The sequence below is a fragment of the Rhinopithecus roxellana genome, chromosome 11 (genome assembly GCF_007565055.1).
Source record: "Rhinopithecus roxellana isolate Shanxi Qingling chromosome 11, ASM756505v1, whole genome shotgun sequence".
Lineage (NCBI taxonomy): Eukaryota > Metazoa > Chordata > Mammalia > Primates > Cercopithecidae > Rhinopithecus > Rhinopithecus roxellana.
Window position 1 is genome coordinate 136,637,805 of NC_044559.1, and position 25,801 is coordinate 136,663,605.

Below are 25,801 nucleotides of genomic sequence, written 5' to 3' on the forward strand. Positions count from 1 at the left end.
TACTACCACCTGGCCTCTATTATTTTGGTGCCTATTATTCCCACTGCTATTATAAGCCCAGTTATGTAACAACATCTGCCCTGCCCCTCAGAGGAGAGCCACTGCAGATGGCTCAGAGGTGCTGATTGCTCTCACCAGGCTATTCTTTATTGCTTTGGCCTTCCTACAAAACAGTCATCTGGTGGGTTTGCAAGGCTTATATAGTCAGTTGATTCTATCATGTGCATTTCCTTAATCCTATTGACCCCTTTTTCCACTGCCAGGCATGACAATTCTAGTATTTCCACTTCACTTAAGCGTGGGCTGTCACTTTCTCCAAGTGTCTAAGAGCCATTTTAGCAGAGTCTCAACACCTTCTCCCAGGGTTCTTGCCCGGGCATTAAAACCTGTATCCCAGGAGGGTACACTCACATCGCCAAACACTCCCTTATCCAACTTTGTGTTCTATCGCCATCCCTGGATCAAGGACTTCTAGAGTTAAGTCTTATAGACACCCTCTCAGCTTTTAAGATCCAGGTTAGCTACGTTCTACAGAACTTTCAGAGTATTTTACCTTTCCTCCTGAGCAAGCCCAACACTTTCCTGTTGGTTTATACTGACTTCACTTTGATATTTATCTGCTGTCTAGGAAGGGAGGTGGGGACAGATCTTGAAGGAGGGTGCGTGTTATCTCTAAGGGTAGAGACCTCTTGATTGTCTTCAACAGGAAAGCATTCGTTTTTTTGTTTTTGATCGTTGGTTTTTTTTGTTGTTTTTTTTGGGGGGACAGAGTCTCACTCTGTCACCCAGGCTAGAGTGCAGTGGCGTGATTTCGGCTCATTGCAAATTCTACCACCCAGGTTCAAGTGATTCTCATACCTCAGTCTCCCGAGTAGGATTACAGGTGCTTGCCACCACAACCAGCTAATTTTTGTATTTTTAGTAGAGACAGGGTTTCACTATGTTGGCCAAGCTGGTCTTGAACTCCTGACCTCAAGTGATCTGCCCGCCTCAGCCTCCCAAAGTGCTGGGATTACAAGCATGAGCCACCACACCTGGCCAGCATTAGTCCTTAAAGCATGGGACTCTTCTGTAGAATCAAAGGTTCAAAGGAATCTGAGGATTTAAAACCTGAATGTATCAGCCCGGATGTCTCCATCTCTCAGGGTCCCATTTTTCCCTGGTAAGGACTCTGAGCTTGCATAACACACTGGGCTAAGTTGACAATTTAGTATTCTTGGAATTCTGCAATTTTTTTTTTTTTTTTTTTTGAGATGGAGTCTCCCTCTGTCGCCCAGGCTGGATTGCAGTGACATGATCTTGGCTCACTGCAACCTCCCAGGTGTGAACTGCCCAGGTTCAAGCAATTCTCCTTCTTCAGCCTCCCGAGTAGCTGGCATTATAGATGCCTGCCACCACGCCCAGCTAATTTTTGTATTTTTAGTAGAGATAGTGTTTTGCCATGTTGGCCAGGCTGATCTCAAACTCCTGACCTCAGGTGATCCACCCGCCTCAGCCCCCACAAAGCATTGGGATTGCAGGCGTGAGCCATTGCGCCCAGCCATCTGCTATTCTCATAAGTCCTGGGCCTGGTCCTCAGCCTTTTGAGTCCTTCTATTACAGAAGAGAGTTTCTTAATATGCTGCCAAGGAGGCACAATGATTTTCACATTTAGCCTTTAATTAATCATCCTTAGCCTTTCATTGTCTTTTTCAAAAGCACTAATTAAGTACAGCAATAGCCAACCAATACCATTGTCTTTATTATTACTACTTGCCAACATTTCTCAGACTCCTAGTACATCATACCCTGGTGTACTCCCTTCCACTGGTACACCATCTCGGTTCATCACCAGTGAAAATTTTAACAATCGCACTGCTATCTTGTGCCTGTGCTCATCTACGGCCAAGGATGGAGTCCTTATTGCCAGCCAGGCAGCAGGCAATCTAGCTCCAAAATCCCATCTCAGCATCTATTTCCTATCCCTCCTGGCACAACCTGTCACAGGTTGTGTTCTCCAAGAAGCAAATTCTGAGATGGAAACCAGCAGAAAATTTCTAAGGGAGCACTCTCAGGATAGACACCTATGAGCAGAATGGAAGGAAGTAAAACTGAGTAAAGAAGAAATTGAGCTACAAAGTAGTCCCAGCAAAACCTGAGCTGAGCCTGTGGGGAGTTTTGAATCTGTATGATCCTTCTGAGTTCAGGCCTTGATATACCCACATCAGCCAGTCACTGGATGCAGGCTGCCCTGCAAACAGCATGACCTTGGGCAAGTTGGCTCTTGCCAGCAGAGATTAATTTGAGTAAGTATTCAGTTCTGAAGCTGGGATCTGGACAGTGTAGCACAGAATCCATGACAGCAATGCAAGGAGGCTTTTCAGAACTAAGGGGAACAGAGATGGAACTATCTTTCAGGTGAGGAAGTGCTTTGAGAGGTATAACCCTCTTGCTAAGGCATCATTGCTTTCTTCACCTGCTAGTTAGTATGATTTGATTCTGGTTACAAAACTTGTCTTTACTGTAGAATATGTTTAAAGTTGTTTTGTTGATAAGACTTCTAGAGAAACATCTGGCCAAAAATAACTATTTCCTGGGTTTAGAACAAGAGATCCGAGACAACTTAACCTTTGGTTATATTTCTGCTTTAATATATAGTAACATTTGAAAATACACAGATATCCAGGAAAAAAAGGTAAAGCAGTATGAGGTATTGAGAGCACAACTGTGCTTTAATTTGGGAGTTATTTGGGGTGTTATATAACAGCAATCGTACTTGTAGATAAACATGTCCACTAGCTCTGCAAACACATTCAAAGGTAATAGTATATAGTACACTCCACACTGTAAAATATGTCAAATACTCCCAACTCTACAAATTCACTGTGCTTCATTATTTTTTTGTTTTTATAAGAAAAGGGGCATATCTGTAATTCACAATCCAAGTCAGATTCTTAATTTAGGTATGAAATATTACCTGCCAATTTGCTTCTCAAACCATTTTTTTTAAAAAATATATTCTTTAAAGTCATTTTATGGCCATGGGAATCTAATTAATTTCATAATGATATTGGCTGAATATGATACCAAAAAATGCAGGTATTTTCAAGAACAATAAGATAGATAACAGCATTAAAGCATAATCCTTTAAGAATTCATGAGAAAAAAAGGATGATAAAACTTAAGCTTCTTTTTCAGATGTTTAAAAATGTCTATAAAATCCTTTGTCCCAAGGTTGATCATTTAACCATGGTACACAAAATATGCTAAATACATTGCCTGGTGTCAAGGTGGGAAAATTCTCTTTTATATCATAAAATCCTCTTCTAATCCATGTTGACCCAAGTCCTGGCTGTCTGAGGGCAGATTCCTGTCAAGAGACCTAAGGTTGTCATGGAAAGCATCACTTTCATCTACTGGTTGGTAATCCTGTTCCATTTCAGTTACGAAGCCACTCCCAGATCCTGATCCAGAGCCGGAGCCGGAACCTGATCCAGAATAGTCCTCAGAAAGCGGGAAGATACGATTCAAGTCCTGGATTCTTGTCTTTCTGAAGTATGAAAGAAAAATGGGAAGTTTGATATGTGGGAAAGATAATTTTAACAGTTTTTTTTAAGATAAGGAGATAAATAGAGCAATCTAGTTGCTTAAATTAAGAGATTTAAAAGCTTCCAAATTATTCAATGTTTTAAAACCAACAAAAAAACAGGTCAAATGTTCCTATGTGTTTGCCTATACTTATTGCTTCGATCAGCTCCACATCTACCTATTGCAGATAAACAGTGTTAATTTTGTTATCACTAGCATATATATTCTATATTTGAAATTTACTTAAGAAATCATTTTTATTTTTATTTTTTTAATTTTTATTTTTGGAGACAGAGTCTTGCTCTGTTGCCCAGGCTGGAGTGCAGTGGTGCCATCTCGGCTCACTGCAACCTCCGCCTCCCGGGTTCAAGTGATTCTCCTGCCTCAGCCTCCCAAGTAGCTGGGACTACAGGTGTGCACCACCACACCCGGCTAATTTTTGTATTTTTAGTAGAGATGGGGTTTCACCATATTGGCCAGGCTGGTCTTAAACTCCTGACCTTGTGAACCACCCACCTAAGCCTCCCAAAGTCCTGGGATTACAGGCGTGAGCCACTGCACCCGGCCCAAGAAATCATTTTTAAAAGAAGCCTCTTGGCCAGGTGTGGTGGCTCATATCTGTAATCCAAGCACTTTGGGAGGCCAAGGTGGGTGATCAATTGAGGTCAGGAGCTTGAAACCAACCTGACTAACATGGTGAAACCCCGTCTGTACTGAAAATACAAAAATTAGTCAGGCGTGGTGGCACACACTTGTAATCCCAGCTACTCAGAAGGCTGTGGTGACAAAATCGCTTGAACCAGGGAGGCAGAGGTTGCAGTGAGCCGAGATCGCGCCATTGCACTCCAGCCTGGGCAACAGAGGAAGACCGTCTCAAAAAAAGACCTCTTTCTCTCTAAAGGAAGGACAAACTGCCAGGTGCGGTGGCTCACGCCTGTAATCCTAGCACTTTGGGAGACTGAGGCAGGTGGATCACCTGAGGTCAGGGTTTTGAGACCAGCTTGGCCAACATGGTGAAACCCCGTTTCTACTAAAAATACAAAAATTAGCCAGGCATGGTGGTGCATGCCTGTAATCCCAGCTACTTAAGAGGCTGAAGCCGGAGAATCGCTTGAACCTGGGAGGCGGAGGTTGCAGTGAGCCGAGATCGTGCCACTGCATTCCAGCCTGGGCTATGAGAGCAAAACTCCGTACCCTCCACCAAAACAAAAAAAACAAAGGACAAACAACTAACAGCTAAGTCAGCCCAGACAGATGACATTTTTTCCTAAATTAAAATTTCCATAAAAGTTCTAATAATTTACAGTGCTTCAACAAAGCTCACTTTTGAGAAATTCTTTGTAAGAAGCTAAGCTTTATATATATACCAGCATATAAACATTCAATTTCCTATCAAAAAATGACCCTGTCTCCAACTTGCATTCATTCAGCTGAAGAGTGCTGAAAGGTAAGGCTGCCTTCTGGGTTGACTATGATGATTAGAAATTCAAAGAGCACAAAATGGTCCGAGCAATGATGACAGCCCTCGGTGACAGAACAGGGCAACGAAGCATCAGAGACAAAAGCTGAGTGTCACAGCTTACAAGTCATTTCCTCCATGAAAATAATAAACCACCAGCATATAACCAATTAGAGTTTTAATTCATGTACACATTCAATAAATATTTGTTGAACATCTGGTCCTTGTTTTGAGGGCCTGGGATAGAACAGAGGCAGACCAATGAAGCTCCTGCTCAAGAAGTTTTTATTTTAGTGGCGAAGACAGACAATAAAAAGTGAATAAATGAATCAGGAAAATCGTAGGTGGTATAGATAAATGAAATTGACTAATGAAATAGGGAGTGACCAGGTGGCTACTTTAGCCTGGGGTGTCAGAGCTGGAAACACAGATGTGGTAGTTAAACCCTTGGAACCGATGGAGGTCATCGAGAGAAAACATGTAGATAGAGAAGGGGGACCAGGCCAGAGCCAGGGTCATACCAACATGTTAAATATTGAGCAGAGGAAAAAGCACAACCAGAGAAGTAGGAAGAAACAGGATAAGGCAGGGCATGGAAGCCCCAAGAAAAAAGCATTTCAAGGGAGGGGTCAACTATTTTCTTTTTTTTTTTTTTTTGAGACGGAGTCTCGCTCTGTCTCCCTGGCTGGAGTGCAGTGGCGCGATCTCGGCTCACTGCAGCCTCACCCTCCCGGACTCAAGCCATCCTCCCACCTCAGCTTCCTTTTTAGCAGGGACCACAGGCGTGAGTCACCATGCCCGGCTAATTTTTCTATTTTTTGTAGATAGGATCTCACTATGTTGCCCAGGCAGGCTCGTCTTGAACTCCTGAGCTCAAGTGATCCTCCTGCCTTGGCCTCCCAAAGTGCTGGGATTACATGCACGGCACAGTCAGCCATTTTTGAAGGTAATTAAGGGTCAAGTAAGCTGAAAATAGAGAAATAATCAGTGACTTTGTCAACCAGGGTGGAGTGTAGGAACAGAAGTCTAGCTCCAGAGGGGGTGAGGAAAGGAGGGGGCAGGCATGGGTGGCCCTTTCAGGAGATGTTATTGTGAAGAGGAGCAGAGAAGGGCAACTGCTGGAGAGGACGCAGAGTCAACGGAGAGATGCTGCCTAAACATAGGAGATACTAAAGTACTGAGATACTGATGGGAAGAAGTATACTAAGATACTGATGGGAAGAAGACACTGGGTTCAGAGAGATAACTGCAGAATGGAAGTCCTGGAGAAGATGCATGGGAAAAGGATACCGGCCATAAAAAGAGGTGGCCTTGGAAGCTGCAACAGCCAGGGTCCAATCAGGAAACTTCTCCAGATATTTAACACAGAGGGAATTCCTCATACAGGTGATGGAGGAGAAGTGAAGCCAAATGGGGGATAGCGAGGTAACCCAGAGATTAGCAATAGCAAGAAAATATTTCCCTCGGCTGGGCGCAGTGGCTCATGCCTGTAATCCCAGCACTTGGGGAGACTGAGGCAGGCAGATCAATTGAGGTCAGAAGTTCAAGACCAGCCTGGTCAACATGGCAAAATCCCATCTCTACCACAAATACAAAAATTAGCTGGGCATGGTGGCACGCCTGTAATCCCAGCTACTCAGGAGGCTGAGGCAGGTGAATTGCTTGAACCCGGGAGGCAGAGGTGGCAGTGAGCCAAGATCGCACCACTGCACTCCAGCCTGGGTAACAAGAGTGAGACTCTGAAAAAAAGAAAGAAGGAAAGAAGGAAGGAAAGAAGGAAGGAAGGAAGGAAGGAAGGAAGGAAGGAAGGAAGGAAGGAAGGAAGGAAGGAAAAGAGAAAAGAAGAGAAGAGAAAAGAAAAGAAATATTTCCCTCTTTGGGCTACAGCTATAGTGGAAGGAGGTTGTCTATGTCCTGAGCCCAGGTACTAGAGGCATCTGGTGGGAGCGGAGGCCATGGGCGAAACACAGTCCTGCCCAAGGTGCCACCCAAGGCAGGGAGTAAGGAGAAGAAACATGCCTCTCTCCCTTCCTCCCAAGCTCTCAATCTCTATTCCTTGCCTCCCATTGGCCAAAGTTAGCTACAGCCCTGGGAGCCTGAGAAATGCAGACCCCAGGGGTCAGTTCTACTCCCACTCCACAGCCTGTACAGAGCAGGGCCAGGGGAGGACAGGAGGATCCGAGGGCAAAAGGGCTTGGGATCAGCATAGAAGCAAGGAGCATTCTTTTGCAATGACAGGAAGGAAAGCACAGGGTGAGAAGCAAAGTTACTGGCTTTGAGGAAGGAAAATAGAGATTTGAGCAGAGGAGGAACGGTGTGCAAGAGTTCTTTTGGAGAATTTGAGCTATTCTCTTAACATTTTGTTTTATTTTTTAATTTTAGTTTTAATTGTATTTATTTATTTTAAATGTATTTATTTATTTTGAGACAGGTTTTTACTCTGTCACCCTGGCTGCAGTGCAGTGCCACACCACGGCTCACTTCAGCCTTGACCTCTCAGGATCAAGCAATCCTCTCACCTCAGCCTCCCGAGTCACTGGGACCACAGGCATGCCTGGCTAGTTTTTGTATTTTTCTGTAGAGATGCGGTTTCTCCATGCTTGGCTAATTTTTGTATTTTTCTGTAGAGACAGAGTTTCTCCATGTTACCCAGGCTAGTCTCAAAGCAATCTGCCTGCAATCTGCCTGCCTTGGCCTCCCAGTCTGCCTGCCTCAGCCTCTCAATAGCTGGGATTACAGGCGTGCCACCATGTCCCAGCTAATTTTTGTATTTTTAGTAGAAATGGGTTTCCGCCATGTAGGCCAGGCTGGTCTCCAACTCCTGACCTCAAGCAATCTGCCTCGGCCTCCCAAAGTGTTGGCATTACAGGCGTGAACCACAGTGCCTGGCCACTAATTTTTAAACAGAGATGGGGTCTTGCCCATGTTGCCCAGGCTGGTATCAAATTCTTGGCCTCAAGTGATCCTCCCACCTCAGTCTCCCAAACTGGGGGGATTACAGGCATGAGCCACTGCAGCCTAACATTTTAGATTTAAATGAATCAGTATTGAAACCAATGACTTAAAGTAATGGAGGATGCTGTAATATTACATTCAAACTTAATGCTGAGACCTTAAAGTATGAATGCAGGAGTAGGACTACAAAGTACAAAGTTGCATATTGAAGACTGTAATGATGTAATCACTAATGCAGTGAATACCAGTGATGGAGAAAGTCACCAGTGCTGGGAATGGTGGTTCATTCCTGTAATTCCAGCACTTTGGGATGCTGAGGTGGGAGGATTGCTTGAGCTTAAGAGTACATGACCAGCCTGGGAAACATACAGAGACCCCCGTCTCTACAAAAATAATCTTTTTTTTAAATTAGCTGGGCATGGTGCTCTGTGCCTGTGGTCCCAGCTACTAGGGAGGCTGAGGCAGGAAGATCACTTGAGGAGTTCGAGGCTGCAGTGAGCTATGATCACACCACTGCACTCCATCCTGGGTGACAGAGAAGACCCTGTCTCAAAAAAAAAAAAAAAAAAAAAGAGGAAGTCACCAGGATCCCAAAGTGATGTGAAATGTACCTGGTTTGGAGCACGATGAACCACCTGGCTTTGAGGATAGTGATTTTCTAGGTTTGAGCCTGGAGATCAAAACTTTTGTGATAATCCTTTACTTAGTATATATATTTTGCTACATCCTATATAGCTTTAGTATTCATTGAATTAATGGTTTCTAATATAATTCAATTTTTGTTACTCATGAATTTATATCAGGTCTTTTTTGCAAGTTTAAAGCAAGTTTTATCTGATCAAGAAGAGATTTGATTTTTGTTTTATAAGTCATGGCCAATTATTCTTCCTTTCCCTAATTTTTTTTTTTTTTTGAGACAGGGTCTCACTGTGTTGCCCAGGCTGGAGTGCAATGGCATAAATAGGGTTGACTGCAGGCTCAACCTAGGCTCAAGAGATTCTCCCACCTCAGCCTCCCGAGTAGCTGGGACCACAGGTGCACATCACCATGCCTGGCTAATTTTTGTATTTTTTGTAGAAATGGGGTCTTGCTGTATTGCCCAGGCTGGTCCCAAACCTCCTGGGCTCAAGGGATCCTCCCACCTCAGCCTCCCAAGGTGCTGGGATTATAGGCATGAGCCTCTGGACCTGGCCATTTTTTAAAATAATTACCATCTAATTGAAGAACATTTTTTAATATAAAAAATGTATTTGAAATAGAGATAGGGTCTCACTATGTTGCCCAGGCTGGTCTCAAACTCCTGGGCTCAAACAGTTCTCCTGCCTCGGCCTCCCAAAGTGCTAGGATTACAGGCATGAGCCTCCACGCCTGGCAGAAGAACATTTTAATCACCTCCTCCAAGAAAAAACCTCATACCCATTAGCAGTCACTCCTTATTCTTCCCTTTCCCCAGCTCCTGGAACCCACTAATCTGCTTCCTGCCTCTAGGGATTTGCCTCTATTCTGGACATTTCATCTAAATTGAATCATACAATATGTGGCTTTTTGTGTCTGGCCTTCCTTCACTCTGCATAATGTTTCCAAGGTTTATCTATGTTGTAGCATGTGTCAGTACTTCATTCTTTTTATGACCCAATAATATTCCTTTGTATGCTTATATCACATTTTGCTTATCCATTCAGTTAATTATTGGATTTTAATATATCGTGTGTTCTGTTTACACAAATAAAACAATGTTCAATCATTTTCAATACCTGTTGATGAAAAGCCCTCAATGCTCCTGTCTACCATCCACAAAAAAACTTTCAAAAACAGGTGAATCATGTATACTCGCACATGTCATATGCCAGTGTATACAGTACAGTTTTACTATGTACTGCAGAGTAAGAGCCAAACTACCAAAGCAAGAGCTTGAATCAAAACACTCTGGACAGCTTGAAGAAAAACACTCCCACATCTGTGCCAAGAGGTTGTGAAATTACGGACACTTTAAAATTAGAGAAAAGGCCAGGCATGGTGACTCATGCTTCTAATCCCAATACTTTGGGAGGCCGAGGCGGGTGGATCACCTGAGGTCAGGAGTTCGAGACCAGCCTGGCCAAGATGATGAAACCCTGTCTCTACTCAAAACACAAAAAATTAGGCTGGGCGCAGTGGCTCATGCCTGTAATCCCAGCATTTTGGGAGGTCAAGGCAGGCAGATCACTAGGTCAGGAGATTGAGACCATCCTGGCTAATGAGGTGAAACCCCATCTCTACTAAAAATACAAAAAAATTAGCCGAGAGTGGTGGCAGGTGCCTGTAGTCCCAGCTACTCTGGAGGCTGAGGCGGGAGAATGGGGTGAACCCAGGAGGTGGAGCTTGCAGTGAGCCGAGAATGAGCCACTGCACTCCAGCCTGGGCAACAGAGTGAGACTCCATCTCAAAATAAATAAATAAATAAATAAAAATGAGCTGGGCATGGTGGCAGGTGCCTGAAATCCCAGCTGCTGGGGAGGCTGAAGCAGGAGAATCGCTTGAACCCAGGAGGTGGAGGTTGCAGTGAGCTGAGATCGCACCATTGCACTCCAGCCTGGGCAAGAAAAGTGAAACTCTTGTCTCAAATAAATAAATAAATAAATAAAAAATTAGAGAAAAGTCCACTTACAGAAAAAGGTCAGTCCTCAGCCTGGGGATCTTGTTGGATTCACTTGGAAGTAGGTCGAACATTGGTCCTTTTTCTTCAATGCAGTTTGCAGAATTACTGTCCGGATTGCAGCGCACCCATTGGTACCTGGCTGGATAACCTGCCCAACAAGGAACCCACATTGTTACTAAGTATCTACTACACAGCTTCTAATCACTCTGTCCTAAGAAGCTTTTATTTTTGCTTTTTTTCAAGATAGGGTCTCACTCTGCTGCCCAAGCTGGAGTGTAGTACTGTGATCATAGCTCACTGCAACCTTCAACTCCCGGGCTCAAGCCATTCTCCCACCCCAGCCTTCTGAGTAACTGAGACTACAGGCACACCACCATGCTCAACTAGTTTTGTTTTGTTTTGTTTTTTGTTTTTGTTTTGTTTTGTTTTGTTTGGAGAGATGGGGTCTCACTATGTGCCCAGGTTGGTCTCAAATGCCTGGGCTCAAGCAATCCTCCTGCCTTGGCCTCCCAGAGTGCTGAGATTACAGGCATGAGCCATTGCATCCAGCCTGCCCTAAGAAGGTTTTAACTAAATAGATTCTAAATTTGGTAAAAGGCAAAATGTAGACAGATTTTATGCCCATTCATATAATAGCAGCACCCACTACGTGCCAGCGTTTTATATAAATTGTCCTTCTTACTACATTCCAAAAAGTAGCAGAGTTTAAAGTTAGAATAGGCCTTGGAATCAGCTGCCTGGAGGAAAGTCCCAGCTCTGCTGACTTGTTATGAAACCTTAAATTCTCTGAACCCTTACTGTAATATGAAGATACTAGTAGTGTTATAAGTCTATCACAAAAATTAAACGAGAAAATAAACACAGAGAATTTAACACAGTGCCAGGCACACAGTAAACACTTGATAATATTAATTGTTGTTACTTTTGTACTATTATCTCAATTTTACACAAAAGAAAATTGCAGCCACACAGGCTCTAAGTAGAGAATCCAGGATTCCAACCCACATCTGACCCCAAAGCCCACATCTTTTCATAGAGATGAGTCAAATCAGGTTCAGAAAGGGGAAGGAACACACTGTGCAGTACCTGTGGTATTACAGAATTCTTGTGTTTTAGGGCCATACAGTATCCTTAGGAATGAAATGTAGATAACAATTTGTCCTGTGTCTTTGCACTCAGATTTCACAAGAACAAGTCTCCTCTATTCACAGAGGGCCAGGCAGCTTGGAATATCTGAATCTCAGCTTCTTCTGAATTTCATTTCTACGGAAAAGGCTCCAAATCTGATGTTATAAGGTTATATAGGAGATTTATTTATTTATTTATTTATCTTATTTTATTTTATTGAGAGAGAGTCTTTCTCTGTCGCCCAGGCTGGAGTGCAGTGGCACAATTTCGGCTCATGGCAGCCTCCGCCTCCCGGCTTCAAGCAATTTTTCTGCTTCACTCTCTGAAGTAACTGGGATTACAGGTGCTCACCACCACGCCCAGCTGATTTTTGTATTTTTAGTAGAGATGGGATTTCGCCATGTTGCCCAAGTTGGCCTCGAACTCCTGAGCTCAGGAAATCCACCCACCTCAGCCTCTGAAAGTGCAAGGATTACAGGCGTGAGCCACTGTGCCCGGCCTATATAGGAGGTTCTTTATTAGCTAATGAAATAAAATCTTCCTTCCTCAATTTAGCAAAGACAAAGGCCTGGTGGCGAGCAATACTTCACCACCCTTCAAAAAGTTCATCTCCTCCCCACTCCAAGCATACACTTTATTCTAATAAGTGCAACTAATAATTACCTAGCAAGAAGGAACATGTCTAGGATTCTTGAAAGGCAGGAAGAGTGGTTTTAAAGCTCACCACAAAATAATGGAAAACACTCAGATAAATTACAAGGCATCAACTCGTAAGAGAATACTAACCAAATGAAGAAAAGTACTTTTTTTTTTTTTTTTTTTTTTTTTTTTTTTTTTAATATGGAGTCTCACTCTGTTACCCAGGCTGCAGTGCAGTGGTGCAGTCTCGGCTCACTACAACCTCTGCCTCCCAGGTTCAAGCAATTCTCCTGCCTCAGCCTCCTGAGTAGCTGGGATTACAGGTGCCCACAATCACGCCCGGCTAACTTTTGTATTTTTAGTAGAGACAGGGTTTCATCATGTTGGCCAGGCTGGTCTCGAACTCCTGACCTCAGGTGATCCACCCACCTCGGTCTCCCAAAGTGCTGGAATTACAGGCGTGAGCCACTGCGCCCAGTCAAAAGTACTTTTTATGGAAAAGATGATGTGGCATTGTAGAAAAATCTATACTTAAAAATGAGTGAGAGGGTGAGAGGCGGGTAGGGCAATACCTTTTTTTTTTTTTTTTTTAAATAAAATAAAAGTAAAAATTAGGCTGGGTATGATAGCTCACACCTGAAGTCCCAGCACTTTGGGAGACTGAGGTGGGAGGATCACTTGAGCCCAGGAGTTCAATACCAGGCTGGGCAACATAGATAGACTCCCATCTCTGCCAAAAAAAAAAAAAAAAAAGATTTTAAAAATTAGCTGGATGTGGTAGCACGCACCTGTAGTCCCAGCTGCTTAAGAGGCTGAGACAGGAGGATTGCTTGAGCCTGGGAGGTCACAATGAGCCAAGATTGCACGACTGCACCCCAGCCTGGGTGACAGAGCAGACTGTCTCAGAAGAAAAAATTTACAAAATTAAAAATAAATAAAAATCACTGAGAAAATCAGAATACCACTTTGTGTGAATAGAAGTTTCAATTATATAAACAGACATGGGGGGAAACGGAAGGAAATACACAAAAATAACTGGTGGTAGAATCTTTGTTTTTTTTTTCTCATTTTGTTTTCTAAATTGCTATAATAAACAATATTCCTCTAAAAACATAAACTTTAAACACTTTAATATAGAAAACAGTAAATATTCTCCCATTGGATTTTCTTTCTTTTCTTTGTAACTATATATTATTCTATCATAATCTTTCCTGTGATTCCTGAGTATAGCTTACAATGTCTGGTCTGGGAGAGCTGCTTGTCCAAAATGAGTTAGCTCTGCCACTGCCTGGATGCTGGGATAAGGCAGGGAAAATTACCTTTCAATGTCTGCCCCTTACTGGCTGTGTGATCTTGGCCAACTTAAACTTCCTGTGCCTCAATTTTCTCATCAGTAGGATGGAGCAGTAATAGAGCTAATAATGAGATACAAATGTTAGGTTCTCAGAGTAGTACCTAGCACATAGTCAGAGCTCTTCATTGCTAGTTTCTCTCATGAGAAGGAGGACGACAATGGCCTATGATCTCTGATAGTGAACATCTTATAAATTTAAGTTCAAATTCCCATTCTACCATTTAGTATCTCTAGGATTCTCAGTTTATGGACTTTCTTTTCTTTTCTTTTTTCTTTCTTTTTTTTTTATTTTTTATTTTGAGATAGAGTCTGGCTCTGTTGCCCAGGCTGGAGTGCTGTGGCACATTTCAGCTCACTGCAACCTCCGCCACCTGGGTTCAAGCTATTCTCCTGCCTCAGGCTCCCGAGTAGCTGGGATTACAGGCGCGTGTCACCATGCCCAGCTAATTTTTTGCATTTTTAGTAGAGACGGAGTTAGCCAGGATGGTCTCCATCTCCTGACTTCGTGATCCGCTCGCCTCGGCCTCCCAAAGTGCTGGGATTACAGGCGTGAGCCTCCGCGCCTGGCCTGGTTTTCCTCTTTCTTTCCTTTTGATTCTTTCCTGAGGTAGCATTAGTTCGGCATCTAATTGCTACTTATACGTCTCTTCCTGTAAGGGAAATAAAAATCCAGCATCTTCTCCAGCAGAGGGCGGTGTCTTCACACCTTATGCTGTCTAGACCAGCTCTGTCCAATAGAAACATAAAGCAAACCACAAAGAGTTTTAAATGTTCTAGCGGCCATATTTTTAAAAGTAAAAAGTAACAGGTGAAATTAATTGTAATACATTTTATTTAACCTAAAAATATATTCAAATATTGTCCTTTAACATATCATCAATATAAAAGTTATTAATGGGATATTTTGCATTCTTTTCTTCTTACTAAGGCTTCCAAATCGTGTATATTTTGCATTCACAGCTTGTCCCAATTTGGCCTCGCCACATTTCAAGTGTTCGGTAGCCACAAGCGACTTGTGGCTACCATATTGGACAGAGCAGGCCTAGGCAGTCCTGCAAGCCACTGACACACTGAATATCAAGCTGAGAAAATTGTTTACATAGGAAGCTAAACAGAAAAATAATGCTTAATGAGAAAGCATCCAGGTGAAAGACCACATCTTTTCACCAGCATGACAAATACAACTGTAGCAAATTAGTAAAAAATATTTCTAGAATACAAAATTCCCCCAGAGTTCAGAATCTCAGCTAATTAAAAATCATAACGAAGGCTTTCTTCTTGGGGATGATGAAAATGTTCTAAAAGCAATTATGGTGATGGCTGCATGACTCTGAACATACTAAACAATATTGAATTGAACACTTTTTTTTTTTTTTGAGACAGTCTTACTCCGTCATCCAGACTGGAGTGCAGTGGTGCGATCTCAGCTAACTGCAACCTCTGCCTCCCGGGTTCAAGTGATTCTCCTGCCTCAGCCTCCCAAGTAGCTGGAATTACAGGTGCACACCACCACGCCCAGTTAATTTTTGTATTTTTAGTAGAGACAAGTTCTCGCCATGTTGGCCAGACTGGTCTCAAACTCCTGACCTCAAGTGATCCATCTGCCTTGGCCTCCCAAAGTGCTGGAATTACAAGCATCAGCCACCACACCTGGCCTAATCATTGAATTAAACACTTTTAATGGGTGAATTGTATGGTATGTGAACACCATCTCAACAAAGCTATTTTAAAATTTTATAAATAAATCAAAAGTAGAAGGACTCCCACTCCAAAAGTCTATCTAATTTGGGGCCAATTATGTTAAATGTACTTTAAAATAAAGAACAAATTACACACACTAAATTATTGACATAGCTATTCAAGGGCGTTGGCAGGATGTGAAAATTTACAGTTCCAGCCCCTGTGGTTGTGAGAGTATCTTGACTCTATCTTGCTTGAGATAAATGTCTTGTGATTACAGTGGGTATGCTCATGGACAGAAATGTTATCTTCCTGAAAGGCCCACTGATGGGATTTGTTGGTTAATTGTGAGGTGGATTCCAAGGGAAAGAATGGTTTTTATTTGAATCCTATCCCTCACTGCCCACCTCCCCCACCACCCTGAATCCTCATACTTTCTATGAGTAAATGTTACCAAAGCAAACAACTTTCTCCAATAGTCCATACCTTTTTATATTATGGCACTAACTCTTCCCCCAACATAATCACAATGTACTAATTTTTTTTGTTGTTTTTTGAGACGGAGTCTCAGTCTATCACCCAGGCTGGAGTGCAGTGGCATGATCTTGGCTCACTGCAACCTCCATCTCCCAGATTCAAGTGGTTCTCCTGCCTCAGCCTCTCGAGTAGCTGGGATTACAGGTGCATGCCACCATGTCCAGCTAATTTTTGTATTTTCAGTAGAGACGGGGGTTTCACCATGTTGGCCAGGCTGGTCTTTAACTCCTGACCTCAAGTAATCCACCTTCCTTGTTCTCCCAAAGTGCTAAGACTATAGACGTGAGCCACTGCACCAGGCCTAGTTTCCTATTCTTAATGGAAACTTACTGCAGGCATGTTAGAGAGACTTAAGCAGCAACTACCATGAAGGGGAAAAGAAGACCATTTGATTCATTCAGAATGGTAGCATTATCTAAGCCGGAGTGACTTCCTCCTGGTCTACCAATTCCACAGGACGGATAAGCTTCCCCAACTCTTGCAGGGTTTGACAAGCTATATAAAGCTCCTAAGTTTACTTTCAATTTCTCCCTAAGTTCAGTGGGAAACATTATAGCAAGGGCTACAGTCAAAGGATTTTTTGTTTGTTTGTTTGTTTGTTTAAATAAAGAAAACCTCTAATCCATGAGCTGCAGTAGAAAGTTATTTCTGACCTTGAAATTAGACGACCAGTTCAGTCGTTAATTAGTTGTAACGGGTCTTAGGCATGACTCACAAATTTTTTGCAAGAGCAAATGAGATGAGAAATGTCAGATCCAGTTTTCTCCTCTATAATTAATGCTAATTCCTTCTCACAAGGAATGTGTTGATAATTACCAGAGAATGGATGTGAAATCACTTTACAAACAGCAGCACAATGAGTGGATCAGTATCATTCCTGTGCGTTAGGAGACAGTATACAGTGGACACATGGGGGGCCTGGCCCCCTTGGTTGCACCTGTTCATGGGTATTCTATTTTTTTTTCTTTACAGGTATATTGGAAAAGAGAGGCAATAAGAGTGTAGGATTCACAGGCCTCATCAATCTGGAGATAGATTAGTCATCTGTGCTGTCCAGTGTTACCCACACATCTCCAAATTTCCATTTCTTTGTCCTTGGTAGACACAATCTTAACCCACATCTTTACTTGGGTTTGACTAATAGTAAAAATATACCACTATCAAATTCATATGTTGAAGTTCTAACCCACAGAATCCCACAATGTGAAATTGTTCAGAAATAGGGTCACTGCAGATGTAGTTAGTTAAGATGAGACCATTAGGGTGGCTTTGATCCAATGTCTGGTAACCTTCTAAGAAGACGGTATTAAGACACGGATGCATGGAGGAAAGACCATGTGCAGACAAGGGAGAAGGTGCCATCTATAAGCCAAGGAGAGAGTCCTCAGAATGCGATCGACCCTGCCAGCACCTTGATCTTGGACTCCCATTTTCAGAACTGTGAGGAAATAAACTTCTGTTGTTTAAGCCACTCAGTCCGTGGTACTTTGTTATGGCAACCTGAGCAAACCATTATAGTAACCTGAAATGGTTTTGAATATGCTCAGTAAAAGCAAGCCAAAAGCCTAGTTGATTTGATCAGCCAAACCAAGGGGCTAGATAAACACTTTTTACAAGACAGGAAGAATGTTGTCGAATAATATCTGGCATTGCGTGGAGGTATGAGGAAATGGTGTCACGACTCTTCACATCACAGCCTTGTGCTGCAGTCACTCACACGTGCAGCCAGTCGGGGACATCTATTTCCCTGCACGCTCAGATGTGGGCACAGGCCCTTGAGCCCGATACCAAGAGCCTTTTTTCGGAAACACCCTAGTTTGTCAGTTTCTCCCTTGTCTCTTTCTATGGTTTCCTTTTCTAACAAAGAGCTAAACCTATGAGGTCATGGCATAAATGCTAGTATTCTATACAATTTCATGATGAATTATTTTCTTTCTTTCTTTCCCTTTCTTTCTTTCCTTTCTCTCTCTTTCTGTCTTCCTCTCTTTCTTTTTTTCTGACAGAGTCTTGCACTGTCACCTGGGCTGGAGTACAGTGGTGTGATCTCAGCTCACTGCAACCTCTGCCTCCCAGGTTCAAGCAATTGAGCCTCAGCCTCCTAAGTAGCTGGGATGACAGGTGCGTGCCACCACACCAGGCTAATTTTTTTGTAATTTTAGTAGAGATGGGGTTTCACTATGTTGGCCAGGCTGGTTTTGAACTCCTGACCTCATGATCCTCCTTCCTTGGCCTCCCAAAGTGCTGGGATTACAGGTGTGAGCCACCACACCCGGCCTTCTTCATTTCTTTCTAATAAATACTGTACAAGGAAAGTTTTTGTTTTTATTCTAGTTTTCCTTAATGAATCTTAGTGGGAAATTCATGCTTCTGGGAAATTTTGAAAACATAAAGACTTACGTATCTCTGGTTAGGGTATGCTTAGCACCATCTGGCCACTCAAGACTGTACTAAAGTATGGGCCTCATTACTCTCGATCTTGTCAGACCACATGGTTATTTGGGAATTATTTCATCAAGCTGAAGATATTCCCCAAAAGATCCCAGGGAAGCCTGTTCCCTAAAACTGACAACGTTTTATATTTTAAAAATACATAGATTAATAAAGTTCGAGAAACATTACTTCCTCTTTTTTCAGTATTAGCATAACTAGAAGAAAATTATTTTATAAATTTCTAACATAAAATGAATGTCTCTGCAATCATCTGTAAGATTTCATCTCCACCGGAAGCAAGATCATGACAACCAAAAGTCGTTTTGACGAAACAAATCTAGAAAATGTGTGTCATTGTGACTCAACATTTCCCTTACCATTTGGCCTAACCTAATGTTTTTCGACTATAAGCTCAGCCATCTCTCTATCGAGCCATGATCTCTGTCTTATTTAGACATGATTCCTTATTTATCAAAGAAGAACAAATTGTATTTTTCTTACAAACCCATCATTTTCATTGTCTCAGTCATTAGAGGTTTTAAGTTGTTTCAGAGTCTGACTAAACAACACTAAATGATAGATAAACGTAGGAAGATATTTCCGAATATGATGTTTCTCTGAGCAACAGTATAAATACCAAATTATTTGGCCTTCTCTTTAAAATCTGAGAGGGTTTACATTAACTATGTCTAACCATAATTGAGTTTTCAGTAAGAACCAAGTTTACCTTTAAAAAAAAAAAAGAAGAAGAAAAAATACACACAGTCAGATTCACCCCAATTGGAATATAACATCTCCCAGTATTAAAATAACAATGACACTGTCACAGCGCACTAGAACTTGGGGCTGATGTAGACACTGAGGGGCAGGCAGAAATCCCCAAACACTCAAAGTGCCATCTCCTCCATGCAACACGCACAGGAGTCATTTTCTGGATTCCTTGAGCTTTTTAAAATGTATAAACCTCACATTTTCATCCCAAAATAGTACATTTCAATCATTGTAAGAGTTTACAAGAATGCACAGGCCACCGAGTTTAATTTTTCTTGGTACCAAACTTAACTGAACTCATATTAAAGGGTTCGGCGACCCCAAATCCTTCTTCTTTGCCTCCTTTCCCACAATATTTATTATACATTCTATGCCTTAAAATGAATATAATTACTTGTATGGACTATGGGGCTTACAGAGAAGATGGCTGGGGAACAAGACTCCTGAGTCTTACCTTGAACTGAGGATTCCAGAACCAGGATGAGGGCAAGAGCCAGGACAAACGGACTGCATTTGAGTAGCTTCTGCATCATGACCAACTCACTCCAGCTCTCTCGGCTGCACGCCAACTTCTTGATTAGGAAATGTAGCAGGGTGCTCGCTGTCCCTTTTAGAAAAGGTTCCAAAACCTCAAACCCTGCCCAGAACACACGTCACAATTTCCTGAACAAGTAGAAAGAGATCCACATCAAAACCCAGAAAGAAAGGGGGGGGGAACACAGTAAAATAACTATTCATACCCATTATGAAACTGTACTGGACTCCCCCCAGGCCTGCTTTTTCAAAAGTTTTGTTGTTTGCCACTTGCCTGCCAGAAATTTTTTTTCCCTACTGAAACAGTAGAATCAGCATTCGGGACAGTTTGTTTTTCCTTTCCTTAGGTATTTTTAGTAGAGACAGGGTTTCACCTCAGGTAACAATCTAAACACAAGATTGCTAATATTAAGAATCTGCTGCATTTTTGATGAGATAAGGGAGCTAGGTGCTGCCTTTTCATCACCGAGCACTTTCAGCATAAAACATTCTCTTCATTTTCTTTTTCACCGGGGAGTAGCATATCTCACTGAGCCAAGCTCGTGAAGTGAAACTTCAAAGCTGAGCTCTAACCTTCAAGAATGAGTTGTTGGATTTCAGATGAACAGTTTCTTCTTAAACTCAGTTTCTTGCATTGGATCATCGGCTCTTTATCTCAAGAACATACGATTTTCAGTTACAAAGGCCATGGTAAAACAGAAAAATTCTTTTGCATTCCTCTCTCCTTCACACTGAGCATTTCTTATGATTGGATTCCATTTCTACTTTTATCTGTTCTCCTAGTCAAAATTTTCAACTTGAGTTTTGGGTCCTCTGGCCTTGAATAAGCCAGAAATCAGGAACGAGGGAGAGATTGTTCTCCCAGCGAGCTGCTGGACCCCAGCAAACAACACAAACCTCTGCCTCATGCAGATAAAGGAACAGCATTTTCCCTGGGCATCATGCAGATTTCTGGAGGACTAAGGCTCTATATTAAAGTTATACAATAAAGGTCAGGTGCTGTGATCCACGCCTGTAATCCCAGAACTTTGGGAGGCCGAGGCAGGCGGATCACGAGGTCAGGAGATCAAGACCATCCTGGCTAACACAGTGAAACCCTGTCTCTACTAAAAATACAAAAAATTAGCCAGGCGTGGTGGTGGGCGCCTGTAGTCCCAGCTACTCGGGAGGCGGGGTAGGAGAATTGCTTGAACCTGGGAGGCAGAGGTTGCAGTGAGCTGAGATCGTGCCATTGCACTCCAGCCTGGGCGACAGAAAGAGATTCCATTTCAAAAAAATAAAAATAAAATAATAAAATAAAGTTATACAATAAATACAAGCCTATCATACATCCTTGCCCTTGTGGTGTATAAATTTTCCTTACTTCCTTTCAAGATTCGAACACTCTCCATTTCAACATGTCTATCCCTACCGCTACCCCAGACGGATTAATGCACATGCCCCACTCTCTATTCTCATCCTCGCCCTTGCCTGGCCTTTGATAGGAGGGAGGAGTTTCCCTTCCCTTGTTTTAGGCTTCCTGCTGATTCCTTTACCATTTCCTGCTAAGGACAGAGTCTCACAGACTAATAGCCGTGGTGCAAGAACACAAAGAGTGCACATTTTGGCTCTCTTCAGAAGCCCCTCAAATCAGCCAGAAGTGTGTCCTCCAACCCAGGGGCATCTCCAAGCACAGTAACCAACCCCAAAATGCACTGTCCCGGAAAGCTTTCCACTGAGGAACGTTGGTTTCAGTTTGAAATATCAGCTGTCATCTTTGGTCCTTTTTAATCTAACTCCCAATTGAAAACCCTGGCACCAAAACAATAGTTCCTATCAATAACTTTGATGAGTTTCCTACAAATCCCCAGAGCTGATTAGGGCTTGTGCTTTACAATGGTAATTTTAGGGGCTTTTTTCATTTGGGAACTTCAGTGTTTTTTTTTTTTTTTTCTTTCTTTCTTTCTCTGGGTCATGGTGTTGTTGTTGTTTGTTTTTTATTTTTTTTCCCTCTCTCTCTCTGTCGCCTAGGCTGGACCTCTACCTCCTGGGTTCAAGCAAGCGGGTTTGGCTAATTTTCTTTCTTTCCTTCTTTCTTTCTTTCTTTCTTTTTCCTTCTTCTTTCTTCTTTCTTTTCCTTCTTTCTTTCTTTCTTTCTTTCTTTCTTTCTTTCTTTCTTTCTTTCTTTCTTTCTTTCTTTCTTTCTTTCTTTCTTCCTTCTTCCTTCCTTCCTTCCTTCCTTCCTTCCTTCCTTTGTTTGTTTTTTTTTTTTTTTTTGTAGAGATGGGGTTTTTTTCAGGTTGGCCAAGCTGACCTTGAACTCCTGACCTCAAGTGATCCACCTGTCTCAGCCTCCCAAAGTGCTGGGATTAGAGACGTGAGCCACAATGCCCAGCTCATGGTGACTTTTAAAGCACAGGTGCAGTATTCATAAGCATTTGCTCTTCATAAGCATTCAGCGTAGCGTACCACTACGCTGATAATCAAGTTTCTTTTTCCAAGAAGTCCTCCAGTTTCATTTCCCTAGCCCTACTTCAAGCTATAGGGGAGCAGGACACATACTGCAGCAGCTGGAAGTCCTGGGTCCAAGCCCATGTCTGTCACTTACCAGCTGAGCCACGCTGGGCCACTCACTCTTTATGCGTCCCTTGTTCCAGTTGTAATGATGGTGTGGGAAGCCAATGAGAGGATGTCCTCAGGAGCACATGGCATATGCGGTGAGGGAAGCGCTGGCAACAGTCCTCAGGGCTGGGCACGATCTTACCCAAAGATTCCACTCTTAACCCAATAGGACCCACATCTTTCCCTAAAATTCAATCTACAACATGCATGTTTTCCACAATTTTAAAAGACAAACCCTATACCAGACTTAATCTTTCTTTTACCAGGCAACCTGAAATACACCTACTTTACTTCACACACAGTTGATTTGGCCATAAAATGAGTGTTCTTATTCCTTCACAGTCACCTGGAACATGACAGAAATCAATTCCTGTTATTTAATAAAGTAACAGGTCACCGGCGGGGCGGGGTGGCTCACACGAGCACTTTGGGAGGCCAAGGCAGGCGGATCACCTAAGGTCAGGAGTTTGAAACTAGCCTGGACAACATGGTGAAACCCTGTCTCTACTAAAAATACAAAAACATTATCTGGACATTGTGGCAGGCACCTCTAATACCAGCTACTCAGGAGGCTGAGGCAGGAGAATCGCTTGAAACTGGGTGGCAGAGTTTGCAGTAAGCAGAGATTGTGCCACTGCACTCCAGCCTGGGCAACAGAGCAAGACTCCATCTCAAAAAAAGAAAAAAAAAAAAAAAAGATAAATTGAGGTTATGAGAAGAGATACTGAAGGCAGCATGAAACTGCACAGAGGGGCAGCTCCAAGGCTTATTTCTTTTTTAAAGCTCCAGGTTAAAGATTCCACCACTAGCAGCCTCTAGACCTTTTGCTTGGCTCTTCATTGAGAGGGTCTTGACTCTGAACTGGGCACTGCACCAAAAACAAACAAACAAACAAACAAACAAACAAACAAAAACCAGTAAATAGATACTGCACCAAATCTGTATGTTTCATGCAAGGATGGCCCTTGCATGAATTTTTTATTTCTAGAACTAGAAGGGACCTTGGAAATCATCTAGTTCCCTCACTCAGGTGAGAAAAATGCCAAGTCCGGAAAGGTTAAATGATTTGCCCCTGCTCACACTGTAAGCAAGTGGCAAACCAGGGTTAGAACTCAAACTTCCTAATCCATGCCCCCGGATAGATGAGGAATGAAAGGGAAACAAGATTAAGATTTGTAAATAATCAGAAGTCCTTTCTGTTATTTTTTTGTAGAGGTACATGCTAAACATTGCTGTTTAGCATGATAAAATGACTAGGATTTGCTTCTAAATAATCCGGTTTGAGGGGGGATGGGAAGGGTATAGTGGTGGTTTGATAACTGCTGAAGTTGAGCAATGAGTAAATGAAGGTTCATTCTACTATCCTCCCTACTTTAATATATTTTTGAGAATTTTCATAATAAGCCAGCACAGTTGCCCACATTTGTAATCCCAGCACTTTGGGAGGCCAAGGGTTTGTGGATCACTTGAGCTCAGGAGTTTGAAATCAGCCTGGGCAACACGGCAAGACCCAACTCTATGAAAAATACCAAAATCAGCTGGGCGTGGTGGCTTATGCTTGTAGTCCCAGTTACTTGGGAGGCTGAGTTGGGAGGCTCGCTTGAGCCAGAGAGGTGGAAGTCGCAGTGAGTCAGATCATGCCACTGTACTGTAGCCTGAGTGACAAAGCCAGACCTCTCTCAAAAAAATTTGTTTTCCATAAAACTTCTAAAAAATTATCATTTAAAAAAGATATCTTCATTTTATTCAGAGTCCACATAAATGAGAAAACATCTGATTTTTAAAAAGATGTTACAGAAAAAAGGCATATTTTTTTAAAAAGTGACTCATTTTTTCATGGATCTCAGGCAACTTTGAGTTTCCTATTATTTTGATTCTACTTCCATTCCCACCCTCAATCATTTAGGGGACAGGGAGACTGTGTCCAAGACAAAAAAAATTGTCGTTTTTTTTTTTCTTAAGACAAAGTCTTGCTATGTTGTTCAGGCTGGAATCAAATGCCAAGGCTCAAGCAATTCTCCTGCCTTGGCCTCCCAGGTAGCTGGGACTACAGGCACACGCCACGCAGGAAATTATCTTGATGCTTCTTGTCCCAAGGGAGCAGCTCTCATTGTGTCCTTGGTCTCCTTACTGAGTAACAATGGAGGGGCGCCCTGGGAGAGGACATAGGCTCAAGGGCGTCCCTGGCAGGACCATGTAGCTCCTTCTCCAGCTCCTCCCTTCTCATCTGTTAGCCACACATCTATTAATGTTAGTTTCCCATGGCCTGGTGTGGTGGCTCACGTCTGTAATCCCAGCACTTTGGGAGGCTGAGGCAGACAGATGACTTGAAGTCAGGAGATCGAGACCAGCCTGGCCAACATGGTGAAACCCCTTCTCTACCAAAAATATAAAAAATTAGCCAGGTGTGGTGGCATGCACCTGTAACCCCAGCTACTCAGGAGGCTGAGGCAGGAGAATCCCTTGAACCTGCCAGGCAGAAGTTGCAGTGAGCTGAGATTGTGCCACTGTACCCCAGCCTGGGCGACAGAGGAAGACTCTGTCTAAAAAAAAAAATAGTTTCCCAAGAGCAGGATTGCCCCCCTTCTTAAAAGTCTTCAGAGTCCTAGTCCAGAAATCTCCCTAGATACCTAGAAGTTGAGGAATTTGGGGTTATTGTATTGTTTTTGTTTTTTGTCTGTTTTGCTTTGGAGACAGAGTCTTGCTCTGTCACCTAGGTTGGAGCACAGTGGCCCTATCATGGCTCACTGCAACCTCCACCTTCTGGGTTCAAGTGATCCTCCTGCTTCAGCCTCCTGAGTAGCTGGGATTATGGTCATGTGCCACCACGTCCAGCTAATTTTTCTATTTTAAGTAGAGACAGGGTTTTGCCACATTGGCCAGGCTGGTCTTGAATTCTTGGCCTCAAGTGATCTGCCTACCTCAGCCTCCCAAAGTGCTGGGATTATAGGCATGAGCCACCGTGCCCATCCTAAAACTGTACTTTAAAATTTTTTTTCTTTTTTTTTTTTTTGAGACAGAGTCTCAATTTTGTTATCAGGCTGGAATGCAGCGATGCAATCATGGCTTACTGCAGCCTTGACCTCCTGGGCTCAAGTAATCCTCCCTCCTCAGCCTCCTGAGTAGCCAAGACTACAGGCATGCACCATCACACCCAGCTAATTTTTTAATGTTTTGTAGAGATGGGGTCTCACTATGTTGCCCAGGCTGGTCTTGAACTTGGGCCGTGGCCTCTCAAAGTGCTGGGATTACAGGTGTAAGCCACTTTGTCCAGCCAAAATATCCTATTTTTAAAAAAGAAAGGCATTAAAGGACTTCTCAAAATGCTACCCTGAGTCTAATAGGACACAGAATTTCAATTCCAAAACTATAGGGCTTACAAAAAACTATAGGATATTACAAATAGTGGAAACAAATCTCTCAGGATATTTCAGAAAGGGCACAGGAATAGGCATGTGGGTTAAAGGGAGCAGGACGCTTTGAATAGGAATCAAGAAAAGAGGTCTTT

General features: G+C 42.7%; 1 protein-coding gene across 2 annotated transcripts; it reads right to left on the minus strand.

Moving 5' to 3' along the window:
- Positions 1-2,608: 2,608 nt before the first annotated feature.
- Positions 2,609-19,816, minus strand: SRGN (serglycin). Of its 2 annotated transcripts, XM_010362813.2 has the most exons (3): positions 19,613-19,816; positions 10,629-10,767; positions 2,609-3,529 (listed from the first exon to the last, which is right to left on the minus strand). In XM_010362813.2, exons 1-3 carry the CDS (start codon positions 19,689-19,691, stop codon positions 3,286-3,288), a joined length of 462 nt encoding a protein of 153 aa, XP_010361115.1. In that variant the 5' UTR covers positions 19,692-19,816; the 3' UTR covers positions 2,609-3,285. The 2 variants fall into 2 exon arrangements, with proteins under 2 accessions (XP_010361115.1, XP_030797220.1); XM_030941360.1 differs by lacking the exon at positions 10,629-10,767 and having other exon boundaries at positions 19,613-19,671.
- Between the last annotated feature and the right edge of the window lie 5,985 nt (positions 19,817-25,801).

What these genes read in the sequence shown, in the direction of transcription:
- SRGN (XM_010362813.2), bottom strand. Translation starts at nt 19,691, where the DNA reads ATGATGCAGAAGCTACTCAAATGCAGTCCGTTTGTCCTGGCTCTTGCC. An exon ending in TCTGGAATCCTCAGTTCAAG is followed by an intron (nt 10,768 to 19,612) that starts GTAAGACTCAGG and finishes CTTGTTGGGCAG; the next exon opens with GTTATCCAGCCAGGTACCAA. An exon ending in CTGAGGACTGACCTTTTTCT is followed by an intron (nt 3,530 to 10,628) that starts GTAAGTGGACTT and finishes TTCATACTTCAG; the next exon opens with AAAGACAAGAATCCAGGACT.